This window comes from Myxocyprinus asiaticus, chromosome 12 (assembly GCF_019703515.2).
Source record: "Myxocyprinus asiaticus isolate MX2 ecotype Aquarium Trade chromosome 12, UBuf_Myxa_2, whole genome shotgun sequence".
NCBI lineage: Eukaryota > Metazoa > Chordata > Actinopteri > Cypriniformes > Catostomidae > Myxocyprinus > Myxocyprinus asiaticus.
This window is the reverse complement of record NC_059355.1, coordinates 31,677,875-31,696,479: the sequence shown is the minus strand read 5'-3', so window position 1 is coordinate 31,696,479 and position 18,605 is coordinate 31,677,875. Positions and strand designations below refer to the sequence as shown.

The window sequence follows — 18,605 nt, the reverse complement described above, 5'->3', positions numbered from 1 at the left end:
ATGCAAAGAGCGCTAGATGGCTCTAGAAAGTGTAATTGAGCTTAAAATCATGATCACCAAGGAGTCGGCTGATGACAAGATTTAGAGTGAAAAGGGAGTAATATTTTGGTCTGTTTTCAGCCAAAACCAATTAGATCATTTCAGAAGATACGGACTAAACCACTGGAGTCTTACGGATGACTTTAATGGTGCCTTATGTGCTTTTTGGCACTTCAGAGTTTTGGTCACCATTCACTTGCATTGTATGGATCTACAGAGCTGAGATATTCTTCTAATATTCTTAATTTGTATTCTGCAGAAGAAAGAAAGTCATACACATCTGGGATCAGTGGGATGGCATGAGGGGGAGTAAATAATGAGAGAACAATTCATTTAATGGAGAAAGATGATTTTTGGCAGCAGAATGGTGTAGTTATGGCATCCACCAGCAGTGGCTCACTGGGCCATGCTAATTATCCAAACCTTATCCCTTTTTCTAATTGCAAAACCATATTTGAAAGTATATGAAATGGGTCACCATGGAAATCAGTTGTTGTTGTGCCACAACTAACAGCCAGCCTGTGGTAACTGTCTCAGATTTTATTGTTCAGGATATAAATTTTTTTATTTTTTTATGAAGGTCAGTGTGTATGCTACAAGTTGCATTGTTATTCTTAACTAGTGGGTTTGTAACTCAAAGCAGCTCTGTAGTTCAACTCAATCTTTGTCTGAAGTGGAGCAACAGCATGAGAACTGTGTCTGAATAAGGACTAGACGATGCCCATATTCCATTCTGGATTTCATTGTGCCTTCTCTTTTATCACTGTCTTTCAACTCTAGCTCTTTCTAGCTAGCATGGGTGGTTTATGGGGAGGAAAGTGTGATGTCAATGTGAGGTTCAATCATATTTTACAAGGTAACCAGAAGCCAGCTCATGGAGAGCAGCCGTACAGTAGAGGCTAAAGCATAGTGAAAACTCTCAGTCTGGAAAGCAGCTAATACCACCATGGCTAGAGGCAATTTCAGCTGGGATGGGATCCCCCAGGATGAAAACCACACTATGTTTTTGTACTATATCGGGCTAAGTTGCTAAGATGATTTTGATTATTCAAGGTGATATTTCTTCCTTCTACTGATCATGTGTTTCCCTGCTATCTAACTCTCTATCTCTCTATCTTTCTATCTATCTATCTATCTATCTACAGTATCTATACAGTATATATATATATATACAGTACTGTGCAATAGTTTTAGGCACTTGGGAAAAATGTTGCATAGTGAGGATGTCTTCAAAATTAATGACATAAATGAAGGAATGAATGAATGAATGAATGAATATTTTTTTGAACTTTTGCCTTCAAAACAGCACCAATTCTCCTAGGTACACCTGGATACAGTTTTTCTTTGTTGTTGGCAGATAGGATGTTCCAAGGTGGAGAATTTGCCACAGTTCTTCTATCTGTTTCGGCTGTCTCAATTGCTTCTGTCTCTTCTTGTAATCCCAGACTGACTCAGTATTCAGTGGGGGGCTCTGTGGGGACCATATAATCTGTTGCAAGGCTCCCTGTTCTTCTATTCTATTCTATTTGCAGAAGAAATGTTTGGGAGTCTAACATTTATATTTCCTATTGACACACTAAAGTTGAAAATATAAATAACCATCTTAAGACAAATGTTTTTGTGAAGCATCTTATGTGCCTAAGACTTTTGCACAGTACTGTATATATATATATATATATATATATATATATATATATATATATATATATATATATATATAGTAAATAAAGGCCTTATAGCCTGAAACTCATACGTTTAGTGTGGTGGTGGTGTTCAGTAGCTAGTGTAAAAAGGCATTTAATATATCTGAAAGGAGGATACCAGTCCATCCAGATTGTTTAATTGTTGCTGTGCTTGGTCAAACTACAAAGTAATGTTCGGCTTGTTTCAAAGTAAACATGGCATATGTAAAATGCTTTGTTAAAACACTGTGGTTTATGTACAAGGAGACAGAACTGTTTAACGGTCTGTAGATGGCTTGTGGTGCAGGCAAAAATAACAGAATTATAATCAACTGTTATTGTGCTGCCTGAAAGTTCTAGATTGGTACTTTCCAGTACTTCGTGTTGAGAAACAAGTGTCATATACAACCCCAATTCCCCAAAAAGTCATTTGTAAATTCTGTTTACCCTATGCTATATTGAAAGCACTACAACTACACACAATCTGATGTTTTACCATGTAAATTTACTATTTATTTATTTATTTATTTATTTTTATACACTCATTTGAAATTACATGATTGCAACACGCTCCAAAAAAGTTGAGACAGTCGAGAGTTTACCACTGTGTAACATCACTGTTTCTTCTTATAACACTTTTTAAGTGTTTGGGCACTGAAGACGCAACATTTGTTAAATTTAGGAAGTGAAATTTCCCTCTATTCACTCCCGCACTCTCTGCTCACGCAGACATGCACTTGTAATTTGGGCAAAATGTTGTTTGGCATTGTCCTACTGAAAAGTTTCCAGGGACGTCCCTGGACAAGATGGCATCTGGATGGCAGCATATGTTGCTCCAAAATGTGTAAATATCATTCTGCATTAATGGTACCCTTACCGATGTGCAAGTTACTCATGCCATGGGCACTGACACACCCCCATACTATGACAAACACTGGCTTTTTTAACCTGACACTGATAGCAGCTTGGAAAGTCCTTTTCCTCTTTGGTCTGGAGATTGCGACGGTTGTTTTTTCAAAACCTATTTGAAATGTGGACTCGTCGGACAACAAAACAGATTCCGCTGTTCCACTTTCCATCTCAGATGAGACCTAGCCCAGAGAAGTCAGCTATGTTGATGTATGGCTTCTGCTTTGCATAGTGAAGACTTAACTGGCATCTGTGGATGAAGTGGCAAATGGTGTGGACTGACAAAGGTTTACCAGAGCCCTTGGAATGATATCCATCAGATACAAATGACAGTTAAGACAGTGGCGTCTGAGGAATCAGAGATAACGCGCATTCAGAAGTAGTTTTTCAGCAGAACAATGCCAAACCACATACTGCCCGAATTACAAGTACATGGCTACATAAGCAAAGTGTGTGGGTGCTAGATTGGCCTACCTGCAGTCCTGACCTGTCTCCAGCTGAGAATGTGTTGGGCTTTATGAAGCGTACAATACAGCAATGAAGGCCCTGTACAGTTGTGCAGCTGAAGATGCATAATGGATGCATGAGGGAAAATTCTGCTTGCTCAACTTAATAAACTTGTGTCTTCAGTGCCTAAATGTTTAATGAGTGTTATGTGAAGAAATGGTGATGTTACACATTAGTAAACACGTGACTGTCCCAACATTTTTGGAGCTTGCTGCAATCATGTTATTTGAAATTGAGTTAATATTTACAACAACAAAAAAATGTATTCATATCAAATAATGTGCTGTAGTGCTTTCAACAGAGCACATGGTGAATAGAATTTACAAATAACTCCTTTATGTTTTTCTTTGCATTTTCCATTCTGTCCCAGCTTTTTCAGAATTGGGGTTGTAGAAAATTCTGAGGTCAAGTCCTTTTATATTAAAACCCTTTTTATATTAAATGAAATGAAATTAAAGCATCTAATAGTCGAACATGTGGCTCTGTGTTGCTCTAAAAACATTGCTCTGTTTGTTTGAGCAGTCCATTCAGCCTGACACTGCAACGCTGGCGTGACCTGTGGTGTGAGTTTGGGATGGGACTAGCTGTTTGTACAAGCAAAGATAGATGAGTTTTCTGGAATTTGTTGGAACACAGCAATTCTTTTTTAATTTTTTTTTTATTCCGTTAGGTGACACTATAATGGTGCAAAAATTGCACACTTCAGTTTTAAGCTACTGCAGTTATAATCTCTATAGAATAACCTAAGTTAAAAGCATAGCAATAACCCTTAAAGTACAACTTTTGACATTTTCAGAAGTAAATTAAGACATTGTTTAGTCTTTATGAACCACCTTTTTGATATCTTTCTGATCTTTTAGATATAGTCCATTCAAGTTTTTATGCATTTTTTTTTTTTTTTTTTTTCAGGTTAAGCTAACTTTTGGGAGATTTTACAGCATTTTGTCTACTTTAACGGGAATAAAAACACAAATACACATTTTTAGATATCCAAGATAATGAAAATAAAATATATTTTACAAATCTAGTCCAAAATGCATGTGCCAAGTCTTTGAAATGTTATATTTGTAAGCATGTTTATTTAACACATTGTTGAAAAACCTTTGCTCTATTTTCAACATAATTTTATGATTTAATATTTTCTTTCATCTTGAATACATGAGGGTGTTCATATCTTGGACCAAATAATAAAGAAAAGCAGCCAATAAGTGCCTAACATAGATGGGAACTCCTTCAATACTGTTTAAAAAGCATCCCAGGGTGATACCTCAAGAAGTTGGATGAGAAAATGTCAAGAGTACATGTCTGCAAATTCTAGGCAAAGGGTGACTACTTTGAAGATGCTAAAATATAACACAGTTTTGATTTGTTTTGGATTTTGTTTAGTCACAACATAATTCCCATAGTTCCATTTGTTATTCCATAGTTTTGATGACTTTACTATTATTCTAAAATGTGAAGAAAAAAAATTATAATAAAGAATACGTGTTTCAAAACTTTTGACCAGTAGTGGATATATATATATATATATGTATATATATTCTAACTGTAAAAATATTTATTAAAACTATTATGACTTTCTGAAACATGAATATCGTTAAGTGTTTTGGAGGATTTGCATTTGACATCCTGAACCAGCCTTTCCACGAAAAACTTTGTCATGAAAGGATCTTACTTACTTTGACACTGTCTAGGGGCCTTCCCTATAATATAATTTCTTGTTTCATGGTTTTCTGCTATTTTATTCTTGGTTTACACCTATAAACATTGTGAAAAAGATTATGATGACATGGCCATTATTCATTACCATCTATGCTTCTCAATTATGTGTCTGATTTCTAGCATTGCCATGCTCTAAAGGTGGGTGCAATACATCACTATGAATAGGTGTCTTGGCAATACATCACGGTATCCCATAAATTATGATACTCTCATATTATTGCTTCTCATCGCACACTTTTACAGGCTGGTTGTGGTTAAAAAGAAAAGAACAACATGTTAAAGTAGTGCTGAAATGTAATGGCAAACCTCATTGAACTGCATGTGAGATCTCTGAGAGGATGTGACCTTGCTTTGAGTTTATTACTGAGTGTAGCAGGAGATCAAGCATGATTGTTTGCAGTGGATTCAACAATCAGACTGGAGTCTGTGGCTTTTGCATACCAGACATTTTGACAACAGGAAAGTAAATTGAATCTGCCTCTGTTTCTTTCTTTTTGCTTTGGAGGCTCTGTGTGTTTTTCAGGTATTTTTTTCTGGAGCTCGTAAATCATGGCAACAATCTTTCTCACATTTACAGTTTGATAGTTTTGGTATTCAGTGGCTTGACCTAACCATGAAACTTTCAGTGACAAAAGTTAATGACAATATTTCAGATAGAAATAATTTTTTGCTTTCCACAAAGATGGTGAATTTCCATTCATCCCTGGAGAGAGAGAGAGAAATTCCAATATGCCATAACCCCTTTAAATATCAATTTTTCTCCTTCATATTTATGCTGAAAAAAAAAAAAAAAAAATTCCTCTGGAAAAGTGTGTTGGTGAACTCAGTAGCTATGAGATTCCTGTTGCCAACTTTCCTCTGTTTAAAATTCCCAAAGACTGTAGTTATACCATCCTACTCTCTCTGCCTTTTCCCACTTTGAGTAACAGACTCTTCGTTTTTTTTTTTTTACTGTAAAAAAGAAAGTCAAAATTTTACTGCCACTCCTAACAGTTTACACAATTTAATATGTGTACATATTAGTAAATGTGTGTTTGTGCAAGATTTTAGAGCCTGCTGTTAGACAGCAAACATGGTGGAACAAACGTGCTATTCACAAGGATTAAAGATGGAAAAAACTGGGTTGGTTAGAGGGGGAAATAAGTGCCGCTGGACCAATGAAATACTGCACAAGTCCAGAGTGCCAATAAGAAAAAAAAGAGAGGAAGAACCAAAAGCCACCGTCCCTCTTCACACAACATTAGTGTTTTTCCACCTTTCTGAAGTAAGGGATATATTTTTAGACTCTGTAACTGAATGTTTACTCTTTCTGATACTGAGGCTGTAACAGTCCATGCATGGAGGGGAGGAATACACTGGGTAAATGCACATCACTGTTAACAAGGCACATACCAATAAACTGAAAGATACAACAATTACAAACTGGCATTCTGAGGGCTGCATTTTAGATTGTACTTTTAATTTAAAGATTTAAAACAATAAAATAAAGCCAGTAAAATAGTTCAACCACTAATCATTTGCACCATTTTATTAACCTCATATGTTAGAAATTACAAAAAGCTTATATACTGTATGTTAACATTAGTTAAGTTTCCCATGGAATCAATTCCCAATTCCCAATGCACTTGTGGTGGGGTAGTGACTCGCCTCAATCCGGGTGGCAGAGGACGAATCTCAGTTGCCTCTCCGTCTGAGAGCGTCAATCCGCGCATCTTATCATGTGGCTTGTTGAGTGTGTTACCGCGGAGACCTAGGGCGTGTGGAGGCTTCACACTATTCTCCGCGGCATTCACACACAACTCACCATGCGCCCCACCGAGAGCGAGAGCCACATTATAGCGACCACGAGGAGGTTAACCCATGTGACTCTACCCTCCCTAGCAACCGGGCCAATTTGGTTGCTAAGGAGACCTGGCTGGAGCCCCTCAGCATGCCTTTCCCATGGAATCTTAAGAAAATTATGTTAGGCTGACTAAAATCCAGATTAATGTCGACATCACTCAAAATGATTTGTTGAGTTTCTTCATTATTATAAGTACAGCATAAACTCAGTATCTTGTGTCGCAAATATAGCGTCAGATTAAGTAGAGTTCAAAACATAACTTCATAAGTAGCATCTGTTTATTTCAATGAACAATATTTGCTGAGATCAGGAATCAATTTTGTCAGTGTGCTTTAGATATTATGAACTAAAAATGTACATTATTAATACAGCATTTATTAATCTTGGTTAATCTCATTTTCTACATTTACCAGTGTTCACTATTAGTTCATGTTAGTTCATAATGCATTAACTAATGTTAACAACTTTAAATGTTAAATATGTGTCTGTAGAATTTAACATTAGGGATGAGAAATACTGTAAAAGTATTATTCATTGTTAGTTCATGATAACTATTGCATTAACTAATGTTAACATATACAGCCTTATTGTAAAACGTATTTGTTAAAGATTTTATTCATTACATAATCAGTTTGTTCATGTAAAATCTAACTACACTGTAAAAAGTGGTGAGCTGCATTTCTACCTGATCTAACCCTTAAAATTTGTTTTGTTGGCATAACCTAGTATATTCAGGTTGATTCAGTGATGCTAAATAATATTTTGACATGAATCAAACTAAGCTTGAATCAAAAAGTTAATTTAGATGTTACAACACGAAGCACATTTTTAGGGTTTTTTTTCAGTGTAGTTGACCTTGCTTTAAAAAAAAAGCAAGCAACCCAGTTGCCTTCAAATCTACATTATAATTTGAATCAAGTAAACAAACTCATTTGAATCAAGTAAAGAGGAATTGCATGTAGAAGTAACAATGACTTCATTCAAACTAAGAATAGCAAAAGATTAATGAGGTTAAGTCAGCAAATTAGTTTAATTTGAAATAGCTGTTATTGTTATTGAGGATACACTCTCCAGTGTAGCATATCAATTTACTATCCTGTCTTGAGTTAGGTTTAGGCTAGAAATGACAAAAGTTCTCTGACAAATTTTTCCTTGTGGCTTCATGAGACCATATGTCAACACACACATAGTTGACCTTGTGTCTGCAACTGAACTGTTCAGGGCATTTGCGAGACATGTGTGATTCCTTTATGTGTGGCATTCTTGTGTCAACTATCTAACACTGCTTTGATTGCATTCTCAAAGCTAAGAAAACTCCCTTGAATTATAATAACACAAAGACGCCTTTTCTTTGTGTGCATGTCTATGCATCTGTAGTTTAACATGGGTGCATATGTGTGTGTTAAAGACAGAAAGAGAGAGAGAGAAAGAGAGAGAGAGAGATGGGGGAGGAGGATGCCGTTTTGTTACATCTGGAAGAGCTTTTTTGTTGGGGGATTCGTCTCGTTTTGGATTATATCAGCTTGTCATTGCCAAAACCAAGCCTCTGAGGTTTCCCCCATCTTGACTTTTAAGCAAACATTTGGAGGAGAGACTGAAAAAAAAAAATGAAAAGGGAGACAAAATGTCCTTCACCACTATCCTTGCTATTGCTGGCAGGATCACAAAGGCTATTTTGTTGAAATGGAGGGGCATCGTGAAATAGGAGTGACCTTGTACGTTCTTATTTGAGTTTTTTTACATGTCCAGGCTTTCACACAGACACACAAAGAGAAAGATAGTTAAGATAGATTAAGAGAGTTTTATGGATACATAATCTGTATATACAGGAAATTGTTGCTTTCTCATTTTGAATGATAATGTTCTCCAATATTACACTGTGAAAAATGAAATTTCTACCTGACTTGATTCTTTAAAAATGAGTTTTGTTGGCGTAACCTAAAGTAAGTCAGTTTGATTCAGACATTTTAAATAATATTTTTGGCTTGAATCAAATCTGTTAATTTATATGTTACTAAGCACATGCAGGTTAACACTTTTTTTACAGTGTACACTGTAAAAAAAATTTGTCAGAGAACATAAAACATGTGCTTCATGTGGTAACATCTAAATTAACTGACTTTATTCAAGACAAATTTGTTTTTAATATGACTAAATTAAACTGGATACATTAGGTTACCAACAAAAGTCATTTTTAAGGGTCAGGTCAAGTAGAAATAGCACTTTAAGGTAACAACTGCAACTTTACGGTGTAAGTACTGTCTATCCTGTATGTGTGTGACTGTCTATATGTGTCTGTTCACTGTGTCATTTATATAAACACCTACTGTTTTTTTTACAGGTGTGTGTCGGTCTCCATTAGGAATGTCTGTAGGACAGATTTTAGATGAAGACATCTCAGCTTCCAGTCAGTGGTCTGACTCCACAGCAGCAAAATATGGCAGGTATGAGCACACACTCATTCCACACTCACAAAGATAGTTTTCCATGAGCCACAGTGCAGGTTATCTTAGTGGGAGAATACTACATCTGGGGAAATGTGTGTGGCCTCCTTCATGCCTCACTGCAATGATGTAATTACTTTAAGCCTCCCCATATATAATGCTGCCACATTTTCACTGAATCTTAGCCTTCCCATCAACTCATTCTTCTTCAGCCAAAATTAACAGTTTTATGATCAATCCTGAGAGAGATCACTGTAAATTAAGCTGGTGTTTTGTTTTTTTCTCCATGAACTGCACTTCAGAATTTTCTTTGTGTCTGTCTTTTTTCCAAATTCTGTGCAAAGCTGCAATGCTGCATAAAAGCCAAACTAGCATATGCCAGCTCTGACTCACCTCAACCCCTATACTATCAAAGGCGGCTCTCAATTTGATGCTGCATTGGGTTCTGTGTTAATGTAAAGTAGCAGCAATGCATCCTTAAACGTTGTTGTTGTCTTGACAAAGTATATATTTTTTCATTCATATTTTCATTCATAATTTCATGGTTCTATGTTCATAATTTTATATTCACAATGTTAGTTGAATAACACAATTTCAGCCATTGTAATTACACGTAAATGCATTATTAGATTGGACTGTGAGGAGGGAGATGGTGCATGGTGTCCTGAAATCCCAGCAGAACCAGAGAATATGAAAGAGTTCCTGCAGATTGATCTCCGTTCTCTGCACTTTATCACTTTGGTGGGCACTCAGGGTCGTCACGCAGGAGGCATCGGTAATGAGTTTGCTCAGACGTACAAGATCAAATACAGCCGTGATGGCAGCCGCTGGATCTCCTGGCGCAACAGGCAGGGCAAACAGGTATGCATTGCAAACAGAAGTCAACATCTCTCCGCACGTGCAATGTCATATAGTCAGTATATACTCACATCTGACCTATATCTGAATTTGGGTCAATGACAATCAGTTTTTTGTCCTGATTTATTACTTTATTCAAAAATTAAAAATCCACAAAAAATAAATAAAAACCTCTACTATGATGAAAATGTTTTCAAATTCTGGTTTTAAAGTCATTTTTATAATATTTCTGGGACTTAAAGGTAAAATGTCAAAAACTGGTGTTACCGTCAAACACCACCAAAAAGAAGTGTAACCATCCAGTAAAAAAATTAAATAAAAATAATAAAAATAAAAGTCTCATTAATAGCTGAAATCCTTTCTTCAAAGAAATGTTGGCATAACTAGTTTGTAACAATATTTGATTTATTTACTTTAATTTCAATAAATATTTTAGTTAAAAAATATAGTGAAACTATTTTGTTTTAAAAATACTATTAATGTTTAAATACATTTTGACCACTAAATCAAAGTCAGGCGGTGTAACCAACATGCACTCATAGCCATCCTGATGTCATATAACAAAAAATAAATACAATTAAAATGGAGAGAATCCCTTTAGACCATTATGATATTTCATATCAGATAATATTACATTTTAATGAAAAGACAAATTTGGCTTAGGTCAAACAGAGTACCCCTCAGATGTCCTCTTGATATACGTGACTCAAAATGTTTACAATTTTACACTTTACAATAAGGTTCTATTTGTTAACATTAGTAAATCCATTAGGTATCATGAACTAGCAATAAGCAATACATTTTTACAGCATTTATTAATCGTGATTAATGTTGATTTAACTAATGTTAACATACAAGATATTTTTTTAAAATCTTAGTATACGTCAATATGAACATTAAGATTAATTGTGCTATATATGTTCATGTTAACGATTGCGTTAACTTATGTTAACAAATACAGCCTTATTGTAAGACTTGCCATTTTTTTACTTTACCTTATTATGTTTGACTGTTTGTTTTTTTAAATCAATGATTATTCAAGCTGAGTATTCATGAGTATTCAAGGTGCAAGGAAAGTATTTTAACCCTTAAATGCATGGTAATTTTCCCAAACACTCTTACATATTCAGGTCTTTAGAGACCCGGCACTTATATCTATCAAAAATGGATGTACAAAGTGCCAAAATGCCACAATTAGAAAACAATAAAATAAATGTTTTATTTTTCATAAATTAAAGAGATACTGCAACAAAATAAAGAACATGATTCATAATTTCACATTGAAATTTCATGAGATGCAACTGGCTGTTAAACACACATTGAGCTACACATAACTCATAATCTACACATGTAATCTATGTGTAACTTATCTGTAGCTTATGTGTATTTTCACAGGCACTTAAATCTAAATAGATGCACAACATACATTATTAGTTCATTAGTACACCCAAATGACAATAGTCATATCACACTGTTCATGTGTTGTACTTGCTGTAAGTTTACTTCAATGTTGTTTCTTCGTCAAATAGCAATGTCAAATGTAAATCAAGTCAATCACTGAAACAAAAGCGCCACCTTGAGTAAGAAATTGCATGTATATTATGTACTATATGTGTATACGCATATAAAATACTGATAATTCACCATAGTTGATAATTCATTGTTGCACAGAAAGTCATCGTGATCTAGTGTTTATTTGTATGAATATAGTACTAATTTCTCTTTTAAGACACAAAGAAATAGATATCCTGTGATAGTAAGCTTAAATATATATGATATAGTTATGAAAAATATAATTTCTGGAAGTGCAAAAAAAAAAAAAGAAAAAAATGGCACTCTCCAAAAAATAGATGAGGTACAGGGGGTGGAATGAGGTCCAGGGTCTCTAAAGGCCCGAGGTATGCGTTTAAGGGTTAATACTTTTTACTTGATGGTTACAACACATGACATTTTTTAAGTCATTAAATCAATAATAATAATAATTTTAAAAAAACTGTAAATGTTTTTCAAAAAGGTATGAAACCAACATGGACACAAAGATTTCTACAATCTCAACACATGTGTTTTAATGTAGTTTTTTTTTAAAGAAATTCTCATTTTTATCACCTCGGACAACCTTATTTGTCAGTGACCCATGTACATACAGCTCTATTTTTGTCCAAAATGTACAACATAAAATACTTGTTCTGTTGTGAAGGAGATTGAGGGGAACAGGAATGCCTATGACATTGTACTAAAGGACTTGGAGCCGCCCATCATTGCACGGTTCGTCCGCTTCATGCCCATTATCGATCATTCCATGAACGTTTGCATGCGTGTGGAACTGTATGGCTGTGAGTGGCTCGGTAAGTAAATAATAAATGTATACCTTATATTGGATTCCCTCTTTTGTCTGCCTATTGTATTTAGTGCTTTATGTTTAATGTTAAATGCATATGTTTTGTTAAAATTTAGTTAAATGTTCATTTCAACAGCTGAAAATCCTTAAGGAGACTGTGTAATTAAAATAATGAAAGACAATGTCTTTAGAACACCTCACAATATTCCCTTTGACACATGATTGCACATTAAGACTATACCGTGTTGTTCATAAATCTGAAATCTGCTGATAAACTATGTTGGATCTTCAGTGAACAGTTAAAAAAATGTTAAAATGTTAACTAATGGCTGTTACCTTTGCAACCACTTTATGGTAGTAATTGTTTACGCATAACCCACCTTCACTCAGTGACAGTCACGTAATTAGTGCAACAGTAGGTTGAGAGTTTTGCTGCTAAAATCGATCTGTGCTTACCTAAATTTGTAACACTGACTCTCAGTGGCCGAAGCTGGAAGTGCAGTTGAGCAAATGGCCAGTTGGACACTTGTGAGTAGGGATGGCACCGATCCGATACCGATCCGATACTGACGCTTTTACCTAGATCTGGTATCGGTCCGACGAGCCCGATCCAAATCTGATACCGCATGTTGGTCATTGACGTTACTGTCAAGCTCAAATAATGTCATAAATAACCTTAAAATCACCATTAAAGTAGTCTATATAACTCGTGCATTTTATTCAGGCTCTTACAGTCATCCAAAAGCTTTGTGAATTGCAAAAGGCTGTGTTTAATCATAAATATACAGTCAGTATACACAGCTAAGTAGTCTCTGGCACCACACTTTACTGAATGAGCGCCGCTCTGCCGACACACACACACACACACACACACACACACACACACGCACCTAAACACGTGCAGAGACTCGTGATGCGCTGCTCAGCGCAAAATGTGGTCGCTCCACACAAATTCCATCATAGATGATCAATAGTTCGGTCCGCCTATAACATGCATTGAAAATGGCACCAGACACATTGGCGGTTCTGGGGACAATATAACAAAAAAGGTAAAATTTTCAAAAGTAATCAAAGTAATATTTAATTAAACAAAAAGACACAAACATAACCACAAACACATACAGGGCAGCTGCCTGCAGCTCTCTCTCTCCTGAACTGCCGCCTCTGGCAGCCTTTATCCCTCTTGTTGCTTTGATTAGTCTGATTAGGGGCCAAGCCTGCATCATCACGGCCCGGCCCCGCCCTCCTTGCCACACCAATGTATAGTAAAATTATTATTATTATTATTATTATTATTATTATTATTATAAATTACAATAAAAACCAATTGGGTTCCAAAAATTACTGTCATGTTCCATTTTTATCATTGCAGCGTTGTTCGAGACGTGTTCTCGTTGTGTCCACGTAGAAATGTAAGACGTGAGAAGACTGTTGCAACGCTGTTGCGCAACATTCAGCAACCGCGAGACGACTTTCCAGCCACATTTGTTTATTACTGATGCCATTGCAACACAACTTGATTACCCATTATTTCTTCCTGTTCTTGTATATATTAAGGGTAATGTTTTTCAGTAATCACACACAAAGCCTCAAAATAAAATAACAAATAATGTAATAAAAAATTTGATATTGTTCATATTTAACATTGCTTTTTATAAGTTATGTTTAACAATAAATAAATCAATTATAATCAACGTGTCAGTTTCAACTTTGGAGAGTAAAACACAGGCAAAACAAGGTCATAGGTCATCAACTTTATTAATACATATTACAATATTGTTTATATTGCACTATATGTAGTGTATTAGGTAAAATTAAAGGAATATTCTGGGTTCAATGGAAGTTCAATCGACAGCATTTGCAGCATAATGTTGATAACCACAGAAATTAATTTAGACTCATCCCTTTTTTTCTTTAAAAGAAGCAGAAATCTGGGTTACAGTGAGGCACTTACAATGGAAGTGAATTAGGCCAATCTGTAAACAATACTGTTTCAAAAGTATAGCCACAAGACATGAACAATATGCATGTTAACATGATTTTAGTGTGATAAAATCATTTTTTTTCTCCCCTTTTCAGAATGCCCAATTCCAAATGCACTCTAAGTCCTCATGGTGGCGTAGTGACTTGCCTCAATCCGGGTGGCAGAGGACAAATCTCAGTTGCCTCCGCATCTGAGACCCTCAATCCGCTCATCTTATCACGTGGCTTGTTGAGCGCGTTACCGTGGAGACATAGCGCATGTGGACGCTATTCTCCACACATCCACTGAGAGCGAGAACCACATTATAGCGACCATGAGGAGGTTAACCCATGTGACTCTACCCTCCCTAACAACCAAGCCAATTTGGTTTCTTAGGAGACCTGGCTGGAGTCACTCAGCAGGCCCTGGATTCAAACTCACAACTCCAGGGGTGGTATTCAGCGTCAATAATCACTGAGCTACACAGGCCCCGATAAAATTGCTTATTAATCTTTTCTGTGTAAAGTTTGTTGCCATGATGATGTAACGCGGTAAACCATAAAACGACCATAAAATTGTTGATTTAAACGTAACAGCTCAAATAATACACAACTTTTAATAGAATAAATAATGTAAGTGCTTTTATAAAATTACAAACTTCACATTTCTGCCTTTTAAAACCTCTAAAAATTGGCCCCATTCACTTCCTCTGTAACCTTGATTTTATTTTATTTTTAAAAGAAATTATTTTAAATACATGAAATACTTATGTTATTGTCTCCCTCTCCTTACTGGCAGCTCAGACAGCCTGACTGATAACTGGACAGCTGAAAAACAAATACATAACTTTAGTATAGTGCTGACACTACCCCAGTTGTACCTAAAACTTGAGACATTTAAACATCTTTTTATTTTATTTTAGGCCTATGATGGAACAGGAGAGTGCAGAAGTGACAGAAAATGATAGTGAGAAGAGTGGAAGCACTACATGTCAGAGCATGTGCTGGCCACATCTCTGACTACTTACTTTTATTAATGATGAGAAGAGGTCCAATGAAGCATCCTGTAAATGTGGAATAGCTGGTCACTGTAAAATAAAAAATGTCAAACTTAGTGTTATATCTATACCAGCTGGTCAACACATTAAACAATACAAGAGCACGCACACTGATTAACGTATAGCTGATCATTTTAAAATTACATTACTAAACATTTAGGGGCAGTGGTGGTTCAGTGGTTGAGGCTCTGGCTTAATGATCAGAAGGTTGGGGGATCAAGCCCCAGCACTGCCAAGATGCCACTGTTGGGCCCTTGAGCAAGGCCCTTGACCATATCTGCTCCAGGGGCACTATATCATGGTTGACCCTGCACTCTGACCCCAGCTTAGCTGGGATATGTGAAAAAAAAAAAAAACAAAAAAAAAAAATTCACTGTGTATGTGCAAAACATATAATGTGTGATAAATTAAAATTTAGTTCCAGTCCTCTAAATTTTAGAGGTCCTCGATGCTTCACATGTTTGTGCTCATGCCATTCCAAATCAGTTTGAGATGTGGGGATTTTGGTTCATTCCAGTGACCCTCAAGTCTTTTGAATGTGTTCATTAAAAATATTTTTTTACAGATTTGTTCAGTGATACATTTAGTGAATATTTCTGTTGATTACATCTATATGCCAGTAGGTGGCAACAAAAGACCATCTTTTATTGAGTACATAAAGCTGGAAATCTATTCATGTCTGATTCTGTTTAGAAGATTGTAACAATCATGTAACAAACATGAAACATTGATTTGAGTAGAAATTATTTTATTTGAGAAGAGAAAGACAGTGCAGTCTCCTGAATCACCAAGTTCTGATTCACTTGTTGGTGTTTAAGGTTATCCACAATACCCTATTGACTGTCAAAAGTCTGTCTGAGCCCAGATGTGTAGTCACAATTGAGGAATATTTGTCATTAAATGCCAAAACTTGAAGATAATGTCTTACCTATAAATTTGCCACAACTCTGCGTCCTTCACTCTGGACATCTCAATTTGGTGTGTTGCAGAAATCTAAAAGGATTATTTCCCTTGTATTAATATTGTGTATATAATACATTAACAAGCTTTCTAATGATTTAGGCTAATTATTATGTTTCTGTGTTCACCTTTTCACACATTATTTGATGGAAGATTCATTCAAACATACATAAAACTTCTTGCTACAACAACAACTCTTGTTTTTGGCTTAATTGCGTTTCCACATAAGCGGCTTATTGCGACATCCCACTGAAAATGTCATCATTACAAACTGACACAGAAAAGGCTGAATATCCACTTTAAGATACACCAATATTAACAACAGGGACGTGTAACATCTCACGAATTCACATAAAACATAATGCCAAATTTGAATATCTGGGTATTCATTTATGAACAATGAAACAATTCAAATATTACATCGGTACATTTTACACATTTTAACTCCCAAATTATAGGTTTTGTTTCAATGTTTACAAATTTTATTTCGCTGACACAGAAATGAAAAGCAGTACTCACATATCCTTGATGAATCACAGCAGATCTGCTTCAGACGGCCCATCTGTCAGTTGAAATTTAAATGGAAATTCGCAATTCAGGACAGTGATGTGTACAGTATGTGCAGTGGTAGTCAATACAACATAAGCATGACTTTAATCAGTGACTCGGAACCATGGTAAAACAACAACATTGTGACAGTGTGGAGACAACCTTCATCACACAATATAAAATTGCCAACCCAATCTCATGAAAATTCGTACATAATTTACGAGTTGGCTTTTTCGTACGGTTTCGCACGATGTTGTTCACATAAACTCGTGCACGAGGCATTAAGGACATACTTATTAATGTTATGCCCTTACCCAAACCCCTTATCTAAACTTAACCAATCAGTAGAGTGTGTAAACATGATAGGAAGCTGTTGTGTGTGAAAGAAGCAAGTAATTGTCGTGTATTAGATGGAAACGATGTCCAGCGACGTCATTGGCTGTAGTGAAAGAGGTAGGAATTCAGACGAGTGCAAATCGCACGATATCATACGAATTAGCCAAATTTAGAAAAGTCATACGAATCCTGATGATTTCGCCATGAGAGTGTGTTGCAACTTGCCAACCTTTTGGCCACGTCATCACAACGTCGGTAGAAGGTTGGCAACGTTGAGACAACATTCTGTGTTTGCTGGGTATACTAATAAAACTAAAATGAAATAAATAAATAAATAACAGAGAGAGAGAGAGAGAGAGAGAGAGAGAGAGAGAGAGAGAAATCTGAAACCATTTACAAGTCCAGATACAAGTTAAAATGTATAAAGGGAATTGGCTTCTTTTCTACTGAAGACTTTCACTGGAATTACAGTTATTTTTGCTGCTGCATCCTGCAGACTAGTTAACAATAAAGTTTTGCACATGCTCTTATGTAATTGTTTTTTGTTTTTATGATTTTATAATGAAATAATATATTGTTAGAGGTTTTTGTTTCTTTACACAAAGAGTACTCCCAATAAGTTCCACACAGTGAATTGTAGATGTTCTAAACTCAAAAAACAACAACACTGGTATCGGATCGGGATCGGTATCGGCCAATACTGACATTTCAGGTATTGGAATTGGATCGGAAGAGAAAAAATGGTATCGTTCCATCCCTACTTGTGAGCTGCATTTTTTGTTGTCAGTGATATAATACAGTCTACAGGAATGCATATTTTATTAGGCTAATTCTAGTCCCTAACCCAAACCCTAAACCTAACTGTTAGTTTAGTTCAAATGTAATTTTAGAGCGAAAATGCAACCTCAGAGTCACGCTCACCTGTTTATGTGATTACTTCCTGGTTCCCATGGGTCCAGAACCCGTCTCTGAGGCTGACTGCTCAACGCATGTATACTTGTTAATTGTGAATTTACCATACATTGTATTCTGTTACCACACACATAACTGTCTGTATTTTAAACATTAACAACCTCGCTTTTTAAACCTCAGTTGATTGGTCAGGGTTTTTCAACAGACTATTATAAAAGACGTGAGATATCTGAATTCTGTTGTGTACTGTAGTTTGCATTTTGATAATAGATTTATTGTCAGTGTGGTATGACATGAGACAAAAAGTCAGTTTTGTCCCTGGACAATGGTTTGGTTAAAAAATTTGGTGGGGAAACATTTTAACTACTTTATTTAGTTGTACCTAAATAAATATTCAAAATTAGAAAAATAATGGTCAAAAGCCTCACAAAACTGTATATCTGCAGTTTTCTCAAAGATAATTTTCTGTATGAAAAATTGCAGTGA

At 35.7% G+C, this 18,605-nt stretch overlaps 1 protein-coding gene across 4 annotated transcripts in view; it reads left to right on the top strand.

Annotated features, from left to right (window-relative positions):
* LOC127449450 (discoidin domain-containing receptor 2-like) overlaps positions 1 to 18,605 on the top strand; it is a 59,134-nt gene that overhangs the window by 29,098 nt on the left and 11,431 nt on the right. For all 4 annotated transcript variants that reach the window (XM_051712870.1, XM_051712868.1, XM_051712869.1 and 1 more), the window contains exons 3-5: positions 9,044 to 9,146; positions 9,776 to 10,007; positions 12,202 to 12,349. In XM_051712870.1, the coding sequence (XP_051568830.1) occupies positions 9,044 to 9,146; positions 9,776 to 10,007; positions 12,202 to 12,349 (483 nt within the window). The remainder of the gene's footprint in view (positions 1 to 9,043; positions 9,147 to 9,775; positions 10,008 to 12,201; positions 12,350 to 18,605) is intronic.